Source organism: Rousettus aegyptiacus, unplaced genomic scaffold, assembly GCF_014176215.1.
Source record: "Rousettus aegyptiacus isolate mRouAeg1 unplaced genomic scaffold, mRouAeg1.p scaffold_m13_p_17, whole genome shotgun sequence".
Taxonomy (NCBI): Eukaryota; Metazoa; Chordata; class Mammalia; order Chiroptera; family Pteropodidae; genus Rousettus; species Rousettus aegyptiacus.
This window is the reverse complement of record NW_023416292.1, coordinates 27,234,854-27,257,173: the sequence shown is the minus strand read 5'-3', so window position 1 is coordinate 27,257,173 and position 22,320 is coordinate 27,234,854. Positions and strand designations below refer to the sequence as shown.

Genomic DNA, 22,320 nt, shown 5'->3' with positions numbered 1-22,320 from the left:
ACTTCAAGGGATGTCCACATGTCAAATGTAAACACCCCCCCCCACACACACACAGGGATGACCTTGTACGTACAAGCCTAGAAAATTAAGCTGTTTTACCTCAAAAGAGCAAGGGTAGTAAGGGATGGGAGAGGAGCAGGTATCATGTTTTTCCTATTACGTCTTGCTATTCCGCGAGTTGTTACAATTTGTACGACTTGCGTAGTAAAACGAAATCAAGCAGGAGCGAGGAAAAAATCTAAACCTAAGGGTGTCTCCGACTGAGCCTTTACATAATAAGTTTAGTACTGCGGCTACTAGTTGGGATGATGGAAGAGGCGGAGCTTCTGTAATGTATTCCAGAAGGCCACGCCCACTTCACCCTGCCAACCGCTTCTCACGTGTGCCCTGGAAGGCTCTGTTATGACGCATGCGCGCTCGCCTGAGTGTGCCTGGCCTCGGAGGGGCGCCCTGCGGCCCTGGGTTTGACCCCGTCAGGCCACCGTCGTGGGGGACCGGAACGGCACCTGAGGTTTGCTTCCGGGCGTCTCTTTCGCTTCCCCTTCCCTCCCTCATGTTTCTTCCCCTCCCCCGCTCCCTTTTCCCTTTCGTTCTTGCCCACAGAGGCCCACCCCTCAGTCGTGAGTCTGGGGTCCGGGTGGTGCGAGAGAGCTATTGTAGCTGGAAGCGGGGTGGTGTGGGGGAATTAACTGAGGTATTCGGGGGCCAAGGGCTTGTCTGGAAGGTTTTGTTTGTGGGAAGAGGTCGGACGAGGGTGGGAAGGAAGTTTTCCCGGTGAGGCGAGCGGGGGCGGGGTTGAGCTGGGTTTGCCGGGGGGTGGGACGCACCCCTAAAATGGGTAGCACGGGGGTGGGGCGGTGTGTGGGCAGAGGGAAAATGGAGGCGGCGAGAACCGGCCTTGGGGTCGCATGGCATTCTGACATCAGTTTTGCTCTAACCGTTTGATCCGAAGAGCAGCAATGTGCAGCCGCATTTTATTCTCAGATCGCTTTATTTCCCTTCACTTTGGAGAAATCTCTTTGCTGCAGGCTTTTGTGTTCTTAAGCATGATAGGCTTCGCAAAAAGTCAGTTTCCACACGGAAGCAAAGTAATGTAAGAAGAACAAGTAATTAAAAAACGAGTTCTGGACTAACCGCTCTCCTCCAGGTGGAGATATTTGACCAATAACAAGCAAACAGATTCATCTCATTAGTCAGTTAAGGAATACAAGTCACAGAAATACAGGCATTCCTCCATTTATCGCAGTTTGCTTTATTGCAGTTTGCTTCATAGGTGTTACATTTTTTTACAAACTGAAGGCAAAGCCCCTCTTTTTGGCAATACTCGCTTCACTGCGGTGGTCTGGAACCCCAGCCCACAATACCTTGGAGGTATGCCTGTATCTTGCTCAATAAATTGGTTTTCTTCAGTTTCCTAAAACATTATTTCCTGGTGGCTTTCCTGTTGCATAACATACGCCCTCTCAAACTTTCAAATCTTATTCAGGCCTATAGTCTGTAGCATAAGATGAGAACTCTACAAAATCTCAGCATCATACTGGAGAATGGAGAGACAGACCATAAAATCAAACCTAACTGTATTTGAATAACAAGTAAGAAGGAGGAATGAGTTTTATGATGGGACTGAAATTCTCTATTGTGGTTGTAATGACTCCAGAGATAATTTTAGTTTTTGTTCGGTGTAGAGGACAACAGCATGTCCTCCCTCCCTGGCTGCCTTGGTTTGGATGCAGCAACAGCTGCAGTGGAGTCCGAAGAGATTGCAGAGCTCCAGAAAGCAGTGGTCGAGGAGCTGGGTATCTCCATGGAGGAACTTCGGCAGTTCATCGATGAAGAACTGGAAAAGATGGACTGTGTACAGCAGCGCAAGAAGCAGTTAGCAGAGTTGGAGACGTGGGTAATTCAGAAGGAATCGGAAGTGGCCCATGTTGACCAGCTCTTTGATGATGCATCCAGGTGAAGACTGCATGGGAAATAGGAGGAAACTTCTCCATTGACAGACGTTTTAAAATATAATTGTTCATAACACTGTGCCAAGCACTTTATACTTTATAAGGCACAGATGTGCAGAACCTTAGTCTTCCTCAAAGGTTAGAGTCCATGTCTTGAGTCCCTTCCTCTTCTTCCTTTTGCACACTACTTTAGAACAGGTGAATTGTTTTCTTAGTAAGATCTGTAAAGAGTTGTTGTCTTATGTAACTGTGGAGCATTAATAAGTTCCTAGAGTTCTGTATCTACTAGACCCCCAGAAGATTTGTTTCTCGTTCCCTAGTTGTCACTTAGAACTCATTTTCAAATAACAAGGTAAATAATGAGGTATGATTGAAAGGACCATACTTTGTGCTTATTGTGGATTTTTGAGGAGCTAGTGTGGAAACCACCGTCTAAACATTTTCCTATGAGAAAAGCATTCAGAATTCTAAACAGACTTTGGAATATGGCCGTTTAAATTGAGGTCAGCGTATACTTATGTGTAAACTCTAATGGCTCCTACTTCTGCTGGCTTTGACCTTTTCTACATGTGTTCCAATATTAGGGCAGTGACTAATTGTGAGTCTTTGGTGAAGGACTTTTACTCCAAACTGGGACTACAGTACCGGGACAGTAGCTCTGAGGATGAAGCTTCCCGGCCTACAGAAATAATTGAGATTCCCGATGAAGACGATGATGTCCTCAGTATTGATTCAGGTAAGAGATGAAGCTATGGATAGGAAAGTCAGGATTAAAATTGAAACGCTGGGAGATGAGCAGATAGACGGTAGGAGAGAGGAGAAGCTAATGTCACAATCATGTTTCAAACCTTTGAGCTTGCCCGATACAGGAAAAAATAGAGCGTCGTTAGTACCTTAGAAGTCCCCTGCGTGCTACTTCCTGATTGACTGAACCCTCTTTTCACTATTCTATGTAACCTCTGAATTCCCTTTATAGGTGGCATTACCACCTACGTACATATCTCAAAACGGCAGATTGTTTGGTTTTGTCTATTTTTAAACAGTTTTTTAAGGTATAATTTACATGCTATAAAATTTGCCCACAGTAAGTGTACAATTTGAGTTTTAGTAAATTTATACAGTAGCACAGTCTTCACAGCAATCCAGTTTTAGAATAATTGCATCACCCCAAAATGTTGCCTCATGCCTGTTTGCGCAATCTTTGTTGTCACCCTGAGCAATCACTGATCTGCTTTCTTTCTGTAAAGTTTTGCCTTTTCTAGAAATGTATGAATAGAAACATAGTATGTCTTCTTTTGTGTCTCGTTTCTGTCACTTAACAGTGTTTTTGAGGTTCATCTATATTGTTACATGTATCAGTACGTGTAACATCAGTAGTTCCTTTTTTGCTAAGTAATATTCTGTTACATGGCTGTTCCACATATTTTTACACATTCCTCAAATGATAAACATTTAGATTATTTACAGTTCGAGGCTATCATGAGTAATGCCGCTATGGAATTAGTATGTCTTCTCGTGGACCTTATGTTTCATGTCTCTTGGATATTCTACCCGGAGTGGAATTGCTAGGTATGTCTGAAGTGTATGTTTGAGTTTTTAAGAAACCGCCATGCTGTTTTCCAAAGTGGCTGTACCAGTTTACATTCCCACTAGCAAAGGGCGGGGGTGGGGGGTGGGAGGAGGTTCTAGTTTCTCTACAACCTTGTCATTGCTTGGTATTGTCAGTCTTCTATTTTAGCCATTCTGTCGAGTGTATGGTATTGTCACATTGTGATCATAGTTTAAATTTCCCCAGGGACATTGAGCATCTTTTCACAAACTCTTATGTTATTTATGTATGTTCTTTGGACACATACCTATTCAAATCATTTGCCTTTAAAAAAAAATTGGATTGTCTTTTTATTATTGACTCAGAAAACTTATTCTACTTTAGGTACTATTTGTCAGGTATACTTTACAAGTATTTTTTCCCAGTCTTTTCATTTTCTTAATGGTGTCTTTTGAAGAATAAAAATTTTTAAGGTTGGGTTGAGGGTGGTTTTTTGTTTATGTTGCTTATGGCCGTTCAGTTGTTCTACCACCATTTGTTGAAAAGACTGTTGTTTTGGTACCGGCCATGTATGTGAGGTTCTATTTCATCACATTTATCTAAATGTCCACCTACCAGCACTATTTTAATTACTGTAGCTTTATGGTAAGTATCAAAGTCACTTTGTTAGCAAAAGGTCTCCAGAGTGTTTTGTATTTCATATATATTCCAAATTTTATGAACAGCTTGTCAATTTCTAACAAAAAATATTTTGTTGACCTACTAGGATTTTAATAGGAACTGTACTGAATCTAAAGATTAATTTGGGGAGTATTGCCTTTTTAACTAATACTAGGTCTTCTGATTCATGAACATTGTACATCTCTTCATGATATTCTTTTTAATTCTAGTGTGAATGGGGTTTCTTAATTTTTTTAAATTTCATTTTAGGATTGAAACAATCATTTTAGGTTAATAGAATATAAAAATTATAAAAACATAGTTGTATTTTGTGTTGATCTTGTAGCCTATGACTTTAAGTTCACTTATTCATGGATCCATAGGATTTTCTGTATACTAAATCATGTCATCTGCAAATAAAGTCAATTTTACTTCATTTCCAATTGGGATTCCTTTTATTTCTTGTACTGTCTAGGACCTCCAGTACAATGTTGAATAAGGATTTTGAGAGCAGACATCTTTCCCTTGTTTCTGATCTTAGGAGAAAAACATTTGGTCTTTAAGCATTGTGATGTGTGCTGTAGAGTTTTTGTAGATGTCCTTTATCAGGCTGAGAGAAGTTGCTTCTATTCCTAGTTTGCTGAATATTTTTATTATACTGGATAAGATTTTAGATTTTGTCAGCTACTTTTTCTCTATCATCCTCAGATGATCATATGGCTTTTGTCCTTTATCCTGTTACTAGGATGTGTTTTTTAGATATTAAACCAACCTTGCATTCCTGGAATAAATGACTCTCTCTTCGTTTAGTTTATAATCCTTTTCATATGTTGCAGTATTGGATTTGCTAGTATTCTGTTAAGAATTTTTGCACCTGTGTTCATGAGGACTGTTGGTTTGTAGTTTTATTGTTTGTTTGGCTTTGTTTGGTATCAAGGTAATGGGCCTTATAAGATGAGTTAGGAAGTGTTCCCCCTCCTCTGAGTTCGTGTGGAATGGTATTTTTTTTTTTTTAAATAAGCATTTTAGTTTGGAATAATTTTAGATTTATAAAAGCATTGCAAAGATAGTGCAGAGAGTTCCTGCATATCTTTCACCAGTTTCTTCTCATGTTAATATCTTATGTTACTTTGGTACCTTGGTCAAAACTATGAAGCAAACATTGGTACATTACTTGTATCTAAACTTCATACTTTGATTTTTGAACATTTTCTATTCTAAGATCCAGTCCAGGGTACCACATCGAATTTATTGAGGGATTTAATTACTAATTTATTTTCTTCACCTCATATATGTATTTAGATTTTCTTCTCAAGTTTTATTTGTGTCTTTCTAGGAATTTGTCCATTTCATCTAAATTGTCGCCATAAAGTTGTTTATAGTATCCCTTTATGATCCTTTTTAATTTCCATAGGTTCTGTAGTCATGTCATTTCTTTCATTCCTAATATCAGTTATGTTTGGATCTCTTTTATTTTCTCCTTGGTTAGTCTAGCTGAAGTCTTATCAATTTTATTGCCCTTTTCCAAGAAATGTTTTTATTGAGTTTATTGATTTTTCTTTATTTTTCTGTTTTCTATTTCACTGATTTCTACTCTGATCTTTATTTCTTTCTTCTGCTTATTTGGGTTTGATTTGCCCTTCTATTGTTTCTTAAAGTGGAGGCTTAGATTATTGATTTTACAGACCTTCCTTTCTCCTGTAAACATTTAAGGCTATTAATTCCTTTTAAGCCTTGCTTCACTGCATCTCATAAATTTTCGTGTGTTGTATTTTCTTTTTTTAACTCAATTTTTAATTTTCTTTGTGATTTTTCTTTGACCAGTGGATTATTTAGAGGTACATTGTTAATTGTTTGATTTCCAAAATATTCAGGAATTTCCCAGATTTCTTTCTGTTGTGAATTAATTTCATTGCAATCAGAAAGCATACTTTGTATGATTTCAGTCTTTTAAAATTAGACGTTTTTAATGGCCTAGCATATTATCTGTCCTGGAAAGTGATCCGTGTGTGCTTGAATTTGTATTCTGCTGTTGGGGTGTTTTATAAATGCTGCAACAAAAATGAACTTTGTATGATGAACCACGTATGTATGACTTCATTTATATGAAGTGTCTAGAATGGGCAAATCCATAGAGACAGAAAGTAAATCAACGGCTGCTGGGGGTTGGGGTGGGTGGAATGGGGAGTTACTGCTAACGGGTGTTTTTATCACCCCAGAAAGGAAACCCCATACTCATTAGCAGATTTTCTTTTGAGGGTAACGAGGATGTTCTAGAATTAGATAGTGGTGTGGGCTGTACAACCTTGTGAATATACTAAAATCCACTGAATCAAACAGTTTTAAAGGGTAAATTTTATTATATGTGAATTATACCTGAATTAAAAAAAATTTTTTTTAATGAAATTTTAAATTTATTTTCTTTGTTACACTAACCACGTTTCGTTTTCTTAGCCGCACGTTAACGGATTAGATGGTGCAGATATGGAACAATTCTATCATAGCAGGAAGTCCTATTATACAAGAATAAACATTTTTGCTTAACTTATTGACCACATCTCAGTTTTCACATTATTCAGATAATCCATGAGTAAATTATTGTTATAAAATTTCAAGTATATAGTGAAAACTCCAGGAGAGCACTGTCACTTATTTGCTGTGTACCTCTCTGGACCCTTTTGGTTTTTAGATATAAGCGTGTATCTGTCTTCATTGCAGTCGTTACTGAGAGTACTCCCCTGATAATGTTTTTAAGTGGCTTCGTTCTTAATTTCTTGGAAATTCTTATTTATAAGTATCTTATAATACTCACTAGAGTTTTTCTTATCCGTAGGTGATGCTGGGAACAGAACTCCAAAAGACCAGAAGGTGAGTTGGAATGGGCACAGGAAGGCGAGAGAGAGAATATAAGAATGGGAGATACTTTTGACTTGACCATTCAGTCAGTTCAGCCATTGACATATAATCATTCACCTGTAATCAGCCTTGTGGGTGCAGTCCTCCGACAGACAGTAAAAGAATGTGAAAGAAGTTACTTAGAGGTACATGCAGTGAAGTGCTATATGAATGTAGAATTTGGCAGTGATCCGCCAGGTAAGATTAATTAAGGAAAGCTTCCTAAAGCTGATTTCTGAACCAGATTTGTAAGAAAGGGCAGCTTGCCTGATAAAGTAACCATAAGCTTCCAAACATAACTATTTTTTATTTTTTGGAAGACAAGTTATCTTTTATTCTAAAGTTATTCCTCCTAACCCATGCTATTTTAAAACTTATTTCCCTCATCCCCTTCCTCACAGCTCCGTGAAGCTATGGCTGCCTTAAGGAAGTCAGCTCAAGATGTCCAGAAGTTCATGGATGCTGTCAACAAGAAGAGCAGTTCCCAGGATCTGCACAAAGGTAGAATCAGGAGGTACCTCAATACAGGTGGGGGTGAAGTCCAAAGAGATTTCCTGGATAACTGGCTTTGTCATCTCAGAACCTTCTCTACTTCTGTTGGGTTCTTCTAGTGCAGCAGGCTGTATAAGCCAGTATAAGATTGATTTTATTTTTTTTGTTGCCTGCTTAAGTCTTTTGCCTATGCATGATGGCTTTCTCCAAATACCTTTGTAGCTCATGCCTACTTCTTCCAGATGGAGTTCAGAGAGAAGTGATTAATTCAAACACTTACAAAGCAGTTTAAGGGAAACTTTGTAGACTGGAGCTCTTACAGGAAAATGTTTTATAAATGCTTTTTTGCATTTAATGATAGTTAATATTGTTGCTAATAAGGAGTTGGAAACCTTGGGTTAAAGTGAGGTGTTCTTGAATTACATGTGACTTTCAGTTGCTCAGCTTTTTCTGTTCACGTAACAGTTGAGTCAGCCATGTCCTCGGTTGCTGGCCCACGGCCAAGAGAGTGGCGCAAGTGGCCCAGGATCAGCGATTGCCCTGTTCGCGCCGATTACTCCGCTGCCCTCTTCACCCTTCCATTCTCTCCCCTGTTCGTGTCATGCCTCTTTATGACAACTTTGCTTTCTTCTGTAGGAGCCCTGAGTCAGATGTCTGGAGAACTGAGCAAAGACGGTGACCTGGTAGTCAGCATGCGCATTCTGGGCAAGAAGAGAACTAAGACTTGGCACAAAGGCACCCTTATTGCCATCCAGACGGTTGGTATGTTCAAGCTAGCGGAGGAAGCGTTGAACAGCGGCCTGCAGGTCTCCATTGTTGATCGTTTCTTTTCCCCGCAGACGTGCCTCTCATCTCTTCCCTAGCAGCCATGGTTTACACAGAAACTGATGGCTTTTAAGATTTTTTGTTTGCCTTTCCCTTCTACTCAGGGCCAGGAAAGAAGTACAAGGTGAAATTTGACAACAAAGGGAAGAGCCTGCTGTCGGGGAACCACATTGCCTACGATTACCACCCTCCTGCTGACAAGCTGTATGTGGGCAGTCGAGTGGTGGCCAAATACAAAGATGGCAATCAGGTCTGGCTCTATGCTGGCATTGTAGCTGAGACGCCAAACGTCAAAAACAAGCTCAGGTACCTGGACAGAGGATTGCACAGAGCGCGGAGACCGGGAGCACAGCGCCTGTCCCGTTCAAGCCATAGTCCAGATCTTACAATTAGCCTTCACGCTTAGTCCCCGGTGGCCAGAAACCCACCTCTTTCTTTGCCACAGGCGTCATATGGGTGATTTTCTCTTTCTCCTTTTTGTTCCTTTTCTTAAGGAGAAAACTTGGAAGAAATCTAAGAGGGAGGACTCAGGGTTGATTAATGGTCAGAGAGGAATAGGGAATTCACAAAGAAGGAAGAAATGAAGGGGAGACGTACTGGTTTTCAGAATAGGAATCCAAAAGTGGAGTAAAAATAAATAGCTTTTGGAAAAGTGGGGATGCATTGGTTAGATCAAGGGAGCATTCTTAACGCATGGGGAGGGAAGAAAGCGTAACAGGAAGAAAGTAGTTGACTGACTGGAACGCCTCCCTGAAGTGTGTCCTATTTGATGCGCAGGAGTGGAACCTGTGATGGATAACGCCCTGATCTTTCCGCCATCCCTCTTTCCTTACAGGTTTCTCATTTTCTTTGATGATGGCTACGCCTCCTACGTCACACAGTCCGAATTGTATCCCATTTGCCGGCCACGTGAGTGTCCTTCCTTCCTTCCTTAGTTCTGTCCATCTTTCTCCATCTCGTAGTTCTTCTAAAGACAACCAGTTGAAAACCCCTAGTGTTTTTGGTGCTTCAGTCTCAAAGAGCATAAGTTGCATTAATGTCTGTTGGGAGATACAGTTTTATTTGTTCATCTCTAATGCTGGGTCTTTGTGGCCAAAGAGTAAAACATTGGAAGGTCATGACTGATGTTGGGTGAGTACTCATACTGTAGATGCATTTTGATTTCATTTCTAAGTGACTTAAGTATGAGAAGGTGGTACAGCTTTCCTAGAGTGTGTGTAAGTCTGTGGTCTGCGTAGCGCTTTCTACAGAAGCTGTGTCAGATCAAGACTTCGTGATGTTCTCTGTGCCGTGACTGGCTTGAGGACCGATTCCTACAGAAGCAACAGTTTTTGTCTAAGAGTCAACTAACACTGTTGTTTTCACATAACATGACAGCGAATGCTTCCAGGAACCCTTAAAAGCCTGGTAGAGAATGAGAAGGAAGGACAAATTTTTTTTTATTAATTTTGTGATGCCACCTGATCTTTTTTGATCTACTGCTACACGTATGTCAACTCAGCAAGAATTTCCACTTGAATTTTCCTAAGGAGAAACATCCTTTTTTTTTTTTTTATGAAATGAGGACTCCCCTGTATACGCATATTGCTTTTTTTAGTATTTACTTGATGTGCGTGAGCATTTACACATTAGGTTCAATAACTTCAGGTGATGTTAGTTTCGCTCCCCTTGAAGTTATGATTTTTTCATTTATTTTTCCGTCCCTCTCAACTTAAAAAATACCAAATGCCTCCTCACCAACCATTTTCCTACCAAGAGGTGCCCTACCTGCCCCCTCTCAGCCCTGCTTCTTCCTTGGGACAGTGAAAAAGACTTGGGAGGACATAGAAGACATCTCCTGCCGAGATTTCATCGAGGAATACATCACCGCGTATCCCAACCGCCCCATGGTGCTGCTCAAGAGTGGCCAGCTCATCAAGACCGAGTGGGAAGGCACGTGGTGGAAGTCCCGGGTTGAGGAGGTGGACGGCAGCCTGGTCAGGATCCTCTTCCTGGTACTGCCCTTCCCTAGGGTTTTGGGGGAAGGGTCCGGGAGGGGTTGGGGAGCGTAAGAGACAACGAGGATGGTTTTGTAAAACTTCAGTTTTCATTTCTTATTCTCCTATCTGTTCTTACTGTTTGGGGTCAAGTTTTACTTTGTCCTTTTTGTTCCTCTGTGGGTGGTGGTTGAAAATAAATTCCCCGAGTTTAATCACAGTGCTAATCTGCATGGCGGCGGTTTGGGTGGTTTTCTCTACAAGTATTCACATTGCACGTGGGTACGGAGAAGGCAGCCAGTCCCTTCGTCCATGGCCGGAGACTCGGTAGCGTAGTGGGACAGAGAAGTAGGGCTCGAGGAATCGGGGTCAGCGATCTTTCAAGGCCCAGTTTAACCCATAGATCTTATGTACCCATCCTTTTCTCCGTTCTCACGCATTAGAATTCTATTTTTTCTTTGAGGTATCCCAGTTTTTTTCTTTCTAAGGCCTTGTTATCCTGGTCATGGTTCTCAGTAAAAACATGTAGCACTCCTGACATTTCTTAAACAAGGAATACATGTTTTTCTGACTTGTATTTCTGGCGTCTGTCGCAGAGCCCGGAACAGAAGTTTATTGAGGGCTCCTCGGGGAGTTTTTTCTGAGGAGGCACATGGAGTGTATTCTGCACAAATGGCAGGGAGAGCCCTAGTCGTTAACACATTTCCCCCACCCTTCCCTAGGACGACAAAAGGTGTGAATGGATCTACCGAGGCTCCACGCGGCTGGAGCCCATGTTTAGCATGAAGACGTCCTCAGCCTCCGCGCTGGAGAAGAAGCACGGGGGACAGCTCAGGACACGTCCGAACATGGGTATGTGGCCCGAAAGATCCTGGGGAGGCGGGAGGTGGACCGGCCAGCAAAGGAGACTGTATACAACAGCTGTCCTTTATTTACCAGGGTGACACTGGTTCAGTGGCTGAGTTTTCCAGTAGTGCCGATGGGTTTGTGGTGCTGCCTCCACATGCTGTGGCTCCCATTCGTTCTAAACAAGCACATAAAAGTCTGGACCAGCCGGCTCGGGTTAGGGGCGTTGGTGGGGGTAGTGATCCCTGGTACTCCCACGCAGGTTATCCGCTGTTCGTTGTCTGTGCTCCGCTTTTTTAAAGCCCAAACTGTTTTTGTTTTCCAATGTTCCTGGCATACTTTCTGGTCGATTTCTCCCGATTACACTAGTTGATCAAAGAATGTATTTTTGAAATTTTTCACCAAAACATTATTACTAACAAATCGTCTGAGGCAGGAAGATAAAGCCTTATTTAAGTCAAAGCCAGCCCGTGCAGTATACCCACTTGTTGGCGTGTACATATTGGGAACCTACGGTGTTAGCACTTCATCAGAACGTCTGCATTTATGCTTTTTTGCTTTACATAAATTGAGGATCAGGTGTGCGCTCGAATACAGGTGACACAGCTGTCATCTTCTCAGTGGTCAATTTCCTTTTTCCTGTAGGTGCTGTGAGGAGCAAAGGCCCTGTGGTCCAGTATACTCAGGATCTGACCAGTACTGGAACCCAGTTTAAGCCAATGGAGCTCCCACAGCCTGCAGCCCCACCCGCCCCACCTGCTCCACCCACCCCACCTGCTCCACCTCTGTCCCCACAGGCAGGTGACATTGAGTGAGTGCCGTTCCTTCTTTTTTTGACGGTTTCTTTCATAGTTTGTGCTCTCTGCATCCTTTACCATGTGATTTCTTTTTTAATGTCCTAGAAGCTTGGAAAGCCAGCTTGCCCAGTCACGGAAGCAGGTGGCCAAAAAGAGCACGTCTTTCCGGCCAGGATCTGTGGGCTCTGGTCACTCCTCCCCCGCGTCCCCTGCACTCAGTGAAAATGTTCCGGGTGGGAAACCTGGGATCAACCAGGCATATAGGTGAGAAGAATCTCTGCCTCTCTCGAGGGGGACGGGCTGTGTGGACGGAGTGGTCACTTATAAGGAGGTTCCTTGGTTCTAAGGGGCTTTGTTAAGTCTATGATGGTGAGGAGTTTGGACTTGAAAGCTTTAACCTTGGAAGTTTCCAAGAAACAAAACGTAAAAATAACTAAAATAGAAACTAGGTGCCTAGAAATATGGAATCACCAGAAAGTCATTTGTTAAAACTTCTCATCGAATATGGAGTCATCATTGCTACACTACAGCCTGTTTCCTTGAATCATGGGAGTCAGGCCATTTATAGGTCACAGAAGGAAAAAAATGCATTGGTAGAAGATTGGAGTCCACTTCTATAATTCACAGGCAAAAAGAAATTTTAGGACACGGTACACACACTCAAAATACATCACCAGTCAGTGAAGAGTGACCGGGACGCTTCCCTGTCCAGGGTTTATGGTAAAGCAAGGGAAAAGCTGAGTGGAGGAGTGGTCGAGCCAGCTGGAGGGGTGATTACACAGCAGAGTTCCTGTTGCGTTCTCACCTGATCTTGCGTCTCATCCGCAGGTCACCTTTGGGCTCAACCTCTGCGCCAGCGCCGTCAGCACCGCCGGCACCACCAGCACCCTCAGCACCCACAGCACCCTCAGGACCCCCGGCTCCCCCAGCCCCTCCTGCTCCTCCGGCTGCCCCAGCCCCCCCGACTCCCCCAGCCCCCGCGGCTCCCGCGGCTCCCCCAGCGCCCCCAGCACTCCCAGCCTTCCATGGCATGCTGGAGCGGGCCCCGGCGGAGCCCTCCTACCGCGCCCCCATGGAGAAGCTATTCTACTTACCTCACGTCTGCAGCTACACGTGTCTGTCCCGAGTCAGACCCATACTGAGCGAGCAGTACCGGGGCAAGAACCCTCTGCTGGTCCCGCTCCTGTACGACTTCCGGCGGATGACAGCCCGGCGCCGGGTCAACCGCAAGATGGGCTTTCACGTTATCTATAAGACACCCTGTGGCCTCTGCCTTCGGACAATGCAGGAGATCGAGCGCTACCTTTTTGAGACTGGTTGTGACTTCCTCTTCCTGGAGATGTTCTGTTTGGATCCGTATGTTCTCGTGGACCGCAAGTTCCAGCCCTATAAGCCTTTTTACTATATTTTGGACATCACCTATGGGAAAGAAGATGTTCCCCTATCCTGCGTCAATGAGATTGACACGACACCCCCACCCCAGGTGGCCTACAGCAAGGAGCGGATCCCGGGCAAGGGCGTTTTCATTAACACAGGCCCCGAATTTCTGGTCGGCTGCGACTGCAAGGACGGGTGCCGGGACAAGTGAGTTGGCAGGGCTGCCGCCGGTGCCGCCGCCTCTGCCTCGTGCCAGCACTTCTCTCCCCTTCCCTCCCCTCCGGGACCTCCTGCCTCGGCTGGAGCGCTTGCCTTTAGGCTTCTGTGGGAGCTGCGAGCGAGGGGCGCCGGGGCTGACCTGGCCCCACGGCGTGACCCCGCGCGCACTGCGTCGCGTTTGCCGCTTCCTCCGATCCCCTCCTCTTCCTTCGCCTCGCCCCGCCGTGCTTTCGGCGGCATCCTCTGTGTCTCCGTTTTCTCACGCCGTCGTCTCACTTCGTCTTTTCCTCTCTCATTTATGTGTTCGAGGGAACAGAGTGACGTGTCACTGCCTCAGCGCCATCATTTTAGTGCTTCTCACCCCTAGAGAAAGTCTCACGCCTCGAGCCGTCCTCTTGTGTCTCACACAGGTCCAGGTGTGCCTGCCATCAGCTAACTGTCCAGGCTACAGCCTGCACCCCGGGCGGCCAAGTCAACCCGAACTCTGGCTACCAGTACAAGAGACTAGAAGAGTGTCTGCCCACCGGGTGAGTGGTCAGGGCGAGGCGAGGCACCGCGCACCGGGGAGCGTGTTCTCGCTGTTCTCTGCTCGTAGGAACCACCAGCATTCTAAACACTGGAACCGGAGATAGAATAACCGAAACAGGCATTTTATCAATTAAAGCTTATGAAATCCAGGCACGTCTCTTGCTTGGGCTTTCCTTGAGATGAAGACACAGTGATTGAATACAGTGTCTAGCAATTTTCTGTTGCAGTCATAGGTAATCTTAATTTTATAGCTGTATGAGTGTCTAATAGATTGTGGTTGACTGTGGCAAGTGAGATGCATTCAGTGAGGAGGAGATGGCAGGGACCTGATCATTTAGGACTTTGTAAATCGAATAAAAACTGTAGTCAGATTTATGGTGCGAAAGGAAACCGTGGGAGAATTTTAAGGAGTCAAATGATCTGCCTTTCGAAGGTTAGATTGGCTTCCGTATGGAGAATAGGTCGTAGAGCAGCAGCAGCAGAATTCGGAAGGCTAGTTGGGAGATACAAGTGAGAGGGGGCGGTTGCTGGGGCCGGACGAAAACCAAAGTGTCCATAGGGATGAAAGAGGAAGATTCGAGGGGCAGTGGAGGCAGAGCCACAGAACTGGGCAGGTTGACTGCAGCGTAGGGGAGGAGAGAAACAATCAAGGACAGTTTCCGCATTTTATACTTGAGCAGCTCAGTGGATGTCGGTGCTTTTTACTGAGATGGAAGACGAGAGGAGTTGAGGTCTGAGTGAAATCTCCCTTCTGTTCTAGCCATGTGACGTTTGAGATGCACGTTAGACGGTCCAAGTGGCAACGCCCAGGCAGTTAGATTTCTGAGACGTGTAAAGGCTGCGCAGGGTGGTATTTAAAAGTCGGGAGGGGTTCACCTAGAGAGAATATTGGTGACAGAAGAGGAAGGGGCCGGCGAGTGAGCCCCAGGCTCTGCACCCAGAGACTGAGCAGTGGAGGTGCAGCTAGCATGTGAGGGTGAGGACGGGTCAGGGGAAGGAGGACAGGGAAGGAGCGGAGCGTAACCTGGCAAGGCGCCTCCGTAAGACCGCGTGCGCTCACGAGCCTGGTGCTCCGGATGTGTAAGTAGTAGAACAGAGGGCAAGGACGTCAGCGAAATAATGCAGATGTTTTCCTATAACCGAAGGGTCTGTGTTTCCAAATTAAAAGGGCCAATCAGGTCCCGGCACAATGGATGAAAATCGGTCCCCACTAAAACGCCAGGTAATACAATGTGATCACTGGTCCCACAGAGCACGGAGGACAAAAGGAAAATCCGAAAAGCTTCTAGAGAAAAATAGATTACCAAAAGAATAAATAAATAAAAGATTTAAAATGACTTCAGCCTTCTCAAAATAACATTGGAAGCTAGATGGCAATTAAGGAATCCTCAGACTGCTAAGGAAAAATTACTTCTAACTTAAGAGCTCTAAACCCGAGCAAACTTATCAGTTGAGTGTTAAAGTAGGCCAAAGACGTTTTGGACATGAAGTGCCTCAAAAATTTCCCATTATTCCCCTTCGCAGAAAATTACTGAAAATGTTTACTCAAATGAGGGGAGAAAGTCAAGAGCGAGGAAGGAACATGGATTCAAGAAACAGGATCCAACTCAGAAGAGGGGCGAGGGGAATTCCGCAGATGACAGTGCAGGGAAGGGGGCTTCCAGGCGACAGCTGTGTGCTGGGGGTAGAGAACAACCAGAATGGCAGCAGGCCAGACCTGGCTGCAAGAGATACTTCAGGAAAGTGAACAGTTTGATAAAAAACCCTCTGTGTCCAAGCGTCTTCAGAAGAGATTGAGACACTGGGGAAATCGGGAGATGAATTTGTGCTGACTACATATTAAAAACAAGCAAAGGAAAAGACAGTTACTAGCTTTAGCTACGTCACTGCATCATTTATGTTTTCATTATAAGCAATATTTGAATCTTTTAACATTTGTAGACTTAATCGTGCTGGGTGGTAGATGAGTGTTCATTGTAACTTTTTTACATGTTTGAAACATTTCATAAAAACGTTTTCAGATGACCACAAATAATAATGTTGCTTCCCTGCTGAAAACTTTGTAAGAGCTTCACCACTACTCTTTGCATTTTATTCCAGTTCTTAATCTTGGGTCACAAGACACTGTACTGTCTTGCTCCTCCTTATCTCTTTCCCTCCAGAACTGTTCCAACCACACAGACACCCCTCAGTTCTGGATCCAGGTCACGCCATGCTCGCCAGCCTACCTCAAGGCCCTTTGCGCATACTGTGCCCCCTCCGCGGCCTCTTGCCACTGTTCTCGGCAGCTATCTTCTTTAACCTTGAACTCCTTCAGCTTTAGTCTCACCTCCTCAGAGGAAACTTTCCTGGGCCCTCTAAAACTAGGTCATCTTCGCCGCCTGAGTTCTCTCATTGAGCACCCTGTTTGTTCCCTTTATAGCATCTGTGATGACTTTTGTCTCCTATGTTTGGTGACTTGTTTCTGTTCTGTCTTTTCCATTAGAATCTAAGCTCCACGAGGTGGGGAACTTCATCTGTCTTGCTCACCATGGTATCACCAGCAACTAATTACCCTGTGCCTGTCACATAGTAACAACTCAAACAAATTTTGTTGAGTGAATGATCTCAGTGTAGCTGCTCAGAAAGTTTCATCTGGTGGTGATTAAACCTGAGTCCAAATTCTGGTCTCATCCCTCCCAAGCTGATCCGTTTTATCAGTAAACAGAGAATATGAGCACCAACCCCCTCCCCCCAATCCCCATCCCCAAGGGGGTTTTAAGGCACTGAACAAAGTCGTTTCTTGATATAGTGCTGGTTCTGGGGTGTTTTCGTGAAAATTCATTGAGCTGTAGACATGTCTCTCTTTTTCTTTGTGTGCATTATGCTTTAATAATCTTTTTAAAGTTAAGAAAAAAACACCATCAGGGCTACTTTGAGGATAGACTAAGAGAATGGAAGTAAAGCATTGTCATAACGCCAGACGGAGCAGTCATTCAGTAAATGGAAGTCGCTCTTAACACCTCTGCTAATGCCACCGCCGGCTCACGGGACGTGGTCCTTTCCCCACATGACCTTCTCCCTTCAACCTACATGCCAGGAAAATAAGTAACATCCTAACACTGGGCGCGGCAGGCAGAGCAGAAACACCGATACCTGAAAAGATGAGTTTTCTCACTGTAACTGCCTCCTTTAATGTTGACTAACTTCAGTAGTTTACTTAAAAAAAAATAGTTACTAAATTTCTTAGACTAGCTATGGAAGATGAGCTCCCCGAGATGACAGTTTATCAACTTTTCCACTGCTGGGTCCCCGGTGTCTGCCACAGGTCTTGGCCTTTTCGTAAATGTTCAGAGTAGAGGAATGAAGATCGGTTTCACCAAAAAAGAATCCTGTGAACTTGAACTTCCTCCTCTTTGACTCCTTTGGCATCTATTATATTGGCTTCTGTTTTTCTTATGTATCTTTATTTTAAGCATCTATTTCTACAAGTTGGCATAGCTTATCTACCTATTTTCGTGGCTCTTAATCTGTGTTCACGTCATAGTTGCTTAGCTTTTCTCTGGGTTAGTCATTCTGGTATTCACTGTTACTAACTGTAGTGCTATAAATATCTATAAATCACTTTTCCCCCTTCTGAATTATTTCCTTGGGCTATATTCCCAAATGCATCAGAGCATAAGCAGTTCTGTAAATCTGCTCACTTAGTCACTGCCTAAGTAACGACGGCACCGTAAGTCATAACAGTTCTGTGGCTCTAATGGATGCTCTAGTGGTCATGTCTTGATTGATTTTATTGTAACTTCCCAGAGTTTATGAGTGTAACAAACGCTGCAAATGTGACCCAAACATGTGCACAAACCGGTTGGTGCAGCATGGGCTACAGGTTCGGCTACAGCTGTTCAAGACACAGAACAAGGGCTGGGGTATCCGCTGCTTGGACGACATCGCCAAGGGCTCCTTTGTCTGTATTTATGCAGGTTGGTGATGAAAGGTTTGCTTTCCTGGGTTAGGACGTGGTGGGGAATCGAATCAGAGACAAGTGGGAATCGGGAGTAAGAAGAGCCTGGGATTTTCTTCTGTTAAGAACATGACAAGTGACCTGCTTGTCTGGGTGCACGAGGGAGGGACAGCAGTGCTTCATAAGGATGAGAATGACAAGGGACGAAATCGTGGGAGTGAGGTTTCAGAGGGACACGACAGGCGAGCGCGGCGTAGCGTTTCTCCCACGTCACCGCCCTGTCGCTCCGCTCCACCCTGAGGTCCTTTAGTGCAGCTGAGAGCTCTCTTTCGGTAAACCAAGAGGAAGCGTGGGAAGGCAAGAAGGGCAAGATTTAAGACTATGGTAAGCTCCCCATCCTCTCCTGCTGAAGACACGAAGGAGGAGGTGTCATCAGAGAAGTGGACCCCACGTTGGGGGCGTTCGACTCTGTGCGGGCGGGCTGGGTACTGATGGAATGACCCCTGTTCTCTCCTAAAGAGCTTCATGACCCCGGAAGGCCTTTAATTCTCTTCCTTCCCAGGCAAAATTCTGACAGATGACTTCGCAGACAAAGAGGGCCTGGAAATGGGCGATGAGTACTTCGCCAACCTGGACCACATCGAGAGCGTGGAGAACTTCAAGGAAGGCTACGAGAGTGATGCCCCCTGTTCCTCTGACAGCAGTGGGGTAGACCTGAAGGACCAGGAAGATGGCAACAGTGGTACGGAGGACCCCGAGGAGTCCAATGACGATAGCTCAGATGATAACTTCTGTAAGGACGAGGACTTCAGCACCAGCTCAGTGTGGCGCAGCTACGCCACCCGCCGGCAGACCCGGGGCCAGAAGGAGAACGGAGCGTCTGAGACGGCGTCCAAGGACTCGCGCCCCCCAGACCTTGGGCCCCCACATATTCCCGTCCCTCTGGCGATCCCTATGGGTGGCTGCAATCCACCTTCCTCCGAAGAGACACCCAAGAACAAGGTGGCCTCCTGGTTGAGCTGCAATAGTGTCAGCGAAGGTGGCTTTGCTGACTCCGACAGCCATTCGTCCTTCAAGACTAGCGAAGGTGGGGAAGGCCGGGCAGCGGGAGGCAGAGGGGAAGCTGAGAAGGCCTCCACCTCGGGGCCGGGCCTCAAGGATGAGGGGGACATCAAGCCGGCCAAGAAAGAGGTAAGAGACGACAGGAAGCTCCGAGCAGTTGCCTCTCTGTAACCGCGCGGTGGCCACAGTCTCTCCGTGAGGCCTCACGCGTAGGTCGTTTACCTGACGGTTATTTCTCTGGCAGACATGATTACTTCCCCTCCGCTCAGCACAGTCCTCGTGTTTAAAGAACCAAATTATTTTAAAGTCAATCTGCTCGGTTGATTCATTCCATAATAAAAGATTTCTAAGTGCTTTTTTAATTGAGTGCTATTTCAGGATATTTCCATTTCTTCTCAGAGTAGAGAAAAAAGAATTTGAAATGTATTTTGAATGATGTTGAGACTTACCATGTCACAGGTTGTGACCCGTGTCCCTCGTCTCCGTGGGACTGCTGCCCACGATGTTTCTGTGAACCTTTTGTGCTCTACTGTCGGGAAGGTCGAACACCTCTCCCGGGGGGTCTGCCGATGAGCAGAGGGGTGTTGCTGTCAAGTTGCACGCACACCTCAGAGTGCACCTTGCAATGTCTGTGGAGATCATTTGAGATGAAGTCTAAATGTGGGATTCGCTACCTAGGACTACAAACACATGTAACCCTTCACTTGCAATCTCTTCCAGGACCCTGATGACCGAAACAAGATGTCGGTGTAAGTTCCCCCTTTTGACCCGTTTTCCAAACTTGCCTGCTCGCCTCAAGTCTACAGAAGCAGCCAGAGACAGCCAGTAACCTGACCCCTCTCATTCTTCCGTCAGCGTTATGGACAGCGCTCGGAACTACGGTTACAATCCTTCTCCCATGAAGACAGAAGGCCTTCGGCGCCCACCGAGTAAGACGAGTATGCATCAGAGCCGACGCCTGCTGGCCTCTGCTCAGCCCCACGCCGATGTGAGTGGCCGCCCCCCCATATCTGTCCTGTTCAGGGTCCGAGTGAAGGAACGTCTTGTCTTCCTCTCATCAGGCCCGTCACCATAGTTACTGCCAAAGCTGTTCTTGCTGCTTTGGCCTCGGCTTCCTGCCTCGTTTTCCTTCGTCCAGCGTCTGCCCCTCCCCCTCGCCGTAGCCTCAGCCCCCTTCTGCCTGACGAAAGGCAAGGGCGCGAGGGGCCGTCTCCGTTCGCTCCCCTTCCGCGCCCTGACCCCTGCGCCTCCGCAGGACGTGCTGACGCTGTCCAGCAGCACAGAGAGCGAGGGGGACAGCGGCGCCAGCCGGAAGCCCGCTGCCGGCCAGACCGCAGCCCCAGCCGTCGACAGCGACGACATCCAGACCATCTCCTCCGGCTCTGAAGGCGACGACTTTGAGGACAAGAAGAACATGTCAGGTAGTCGGGAAGGATTTGGGGCGATAGCAGGAGCCATAGCAAAGTCGGGGTCAAGGATTTTTAAAGGACGCTAAAGAAGCAGGGGGAAGATTGAGACCCGAAGAGCCGACAGGTCTCCGGGAGGGCTCCCCGGCTCCCACCTGGGCTGCTCACGTGTGACGCAGCCCCTTCCCCTCTCCCGTCCCCTGCCCTTCCCTGAGCCCCTTTCTCCAGCAGCTCTGACCCTGCTGCGACAAATGGCCACCGACAGTCTCAGCTGTTTATTCCCGAGCTGCTTATTCCCGAGCTGCAGTGGGCACGTGAAATGGGGGTAGCACATCGAATCATGCATTGAGGGGTCCTGACCCTGATCCCCTTCCCGTCCAGGTCCAATGAAGCGCCAGGTGGCAGTGAAATCAACACGAGGCTTTGCTCTTAAGTCGACCCACGGGATCGCCATTAAGTCAACCAACATGGCGTCCGTGGAGAAGGGGGAAAGCGCTCCCGTTCGTAAGAACACGCGCCAGTTCTACGACGGGGAGGAGTCTTGCTACATCATCGACGCCAAGCTCGAAGGCAACCTGGGCCGCTACCTCAACGTGAGACCCCTTCCCCTCGCCCCTAGGTGCCGTGCCGGGTTATTCCATGGTTCTCACGTTTCTAGGGCTTTGAACACAACTATATGAACACACCTAGTTATATAAATTCTTGAGCTTTAAGGATCCTAAAGAGGTAGATTTCTTACAAAACCTCTCTGCTATGATAGGGATCAGATGGCATCATTTTTGTCCAACTCTCACTGACACCACAAAGCCAGATTATGTTTCCTTGGTTCTTATTGGTCCTGTCCTTAAACCTACAGCACAGCTGCAGCCCCAACCTGTTTGTCCAGAACGTCTTCGTGGATACTCATGACCTTCGCTTCCCCTGGGTGGCCTTCTTTGCCAGCAAGTAAGAGGGAGTCAGGAAAGGGGATGGTCGGGGAGGAAAAGCAGCCCAGCATGGGGAAGGGACGAGGACAACTGGAAGACCCAGGGCCCCTCCTCCCTGCGCCCTGCAGGTCCCCCCCCCCCCCCACACACACACACCTGGGCAGCTGCTGTCCTCACCGCAGTTCGCCCACTTCCCCTGCAGGAGGATCCGGGCGGGCACGGAGCTCACGTGGGACTACAACTATGAGGTGGGCAGCGTGGAAGGCAAGGAGCTGCTCTGCTGCTGCGGGGCCATCGAGTGCAGGGGGCGTCTGCTCTAGCACACAGCCCTGCCCCGCACTGCCCCGCTCCTGAGCTGCCCTGCCCTCAGGACCTGGGTCTTCCCGACTGTTGAACTCTGGGCCCCAAGTCTCCAGTCTCGCTACTGCCCCAGCTCCTGGCCGACAGGAGTGGGGGTTCCGGGTCAGGAGACCCCTTCCACGTGGTGCTAGCAGGCAAGGTCCCTCCTCGCGTCAGGCACTCGGGGGCAGGGAGGGGCCGCTGCTCTAACCTATGCCTGACATCCCTCAGTCCTCTCGCGGCTCATCCCTTCCGACCCATTTGTTCAAGTGTTCATGCTTCTAACAGACTGTTCTGGAAAGAGGGCTGTGTGTTTACTACCCCTGGTTTGTATTGTTTCTTGAAAGTCTTTCAACAAGATGCTAAGACTAAGGTTGTTGTTTGGTTTTCTTTTCCGCAGCCCCCACACTCCCAGTTCTGGGTCTTTCAGTGAGAGATCTGTTCCGCCCCCACCATCCTCCCCAATGGGCAGCTGTCATTAATTCCGCACCTTCTCTACCTTTGCTTTTTCTTATTTGCCATGTGAAATTT

General features: G+C 46.4%; 1 protein-coding gene across 13 annotated transcripts; it reads left to right on the top strand.

The window, feature by feature from the left end:
* The first annotated feature begins 413 nt into the window (after nt 1-413).
* SETDB1 (SET domain bifurcated histone lysine methyltransferase 1) lies at nt 414-22,161 on the top strand. Of its 13 annotated transcripts, XM_036234914.1 has the most exons (23): nt 548-620; nt 1,487-1,592; nt 1,686-1,956; nt 2,537-2,688; nt 6,995-7,029; nt 7,458-7,557; nt 8,185-8,310; nt 8,478-8,679; nt 9,209-9,282; nt 10,177-10,367; nt 11,072-11,201; nt 11,841-12,006; nt 12,098-12,256; nt 12,821-13,576; nt 13,999-14,115; nt 17,906-18,075; nt 18,619-19,247; nt 19,839-19,867; nt 19,974-20,106; nt 20,374-20,539; nt 20,906-21,117; nt 21,381-21,469; nt 21,653-22,161. In XM_036234914.1, the coding sequence occupies exons 3-23, from the start codon at nt 1,697-1,699 to the stop codon at nt 21,768-21,770; spliced, it is 4,014 nt and encodes a 1,337-aa protein (XP_036090807.1). In that variant the 5' UTR covers nt 548-620; nt 1,487-1,592; nt 1,686-1,696; the 3' UTR covers nt 21,771-22,161. The 13 variants fall into 13 exon arrangements, with proteins under 13 accessions (XP_015978317.2, XP_015978310.2, XP_015978309.2 ...); XM_016122831.2 differs by lacking the exons at nt 548-620; nt 1,487-1,592 and adding an exon at nt 414-511; XM_016122824.2 differs by lacking the exon at nt 1,487-1,592 and having other exon boundaries at nt 527-620; nt 12,101-12,256.
* Nucleotides 22,162-22,320: the final 159 nt, after the last annotated feature.

Coding starts and splice junctions, on each gene's coding strand:
- SETDB1 (XM_016122823.2), top strand. CDS start 554: ATGTTTCTTCCCCTCCCCCGCTCCCTTTTCCCTTTCGTTCTTGCCCAC. Junction 621..1,685: donor CAGAGGCCCACCCCTCAGTC/GTGAGTCTGGGG, acceptor TGTTCGGTGTAG/AGGACAACAGCATGTCCTCC. Junction 19,248..19,838: donor TCAAGCCGGCCAAGAAAGAG/GTAAGAGACGAC, acceptor AATCTCTTCCAG/GACCCTGATGACCGAAACAA.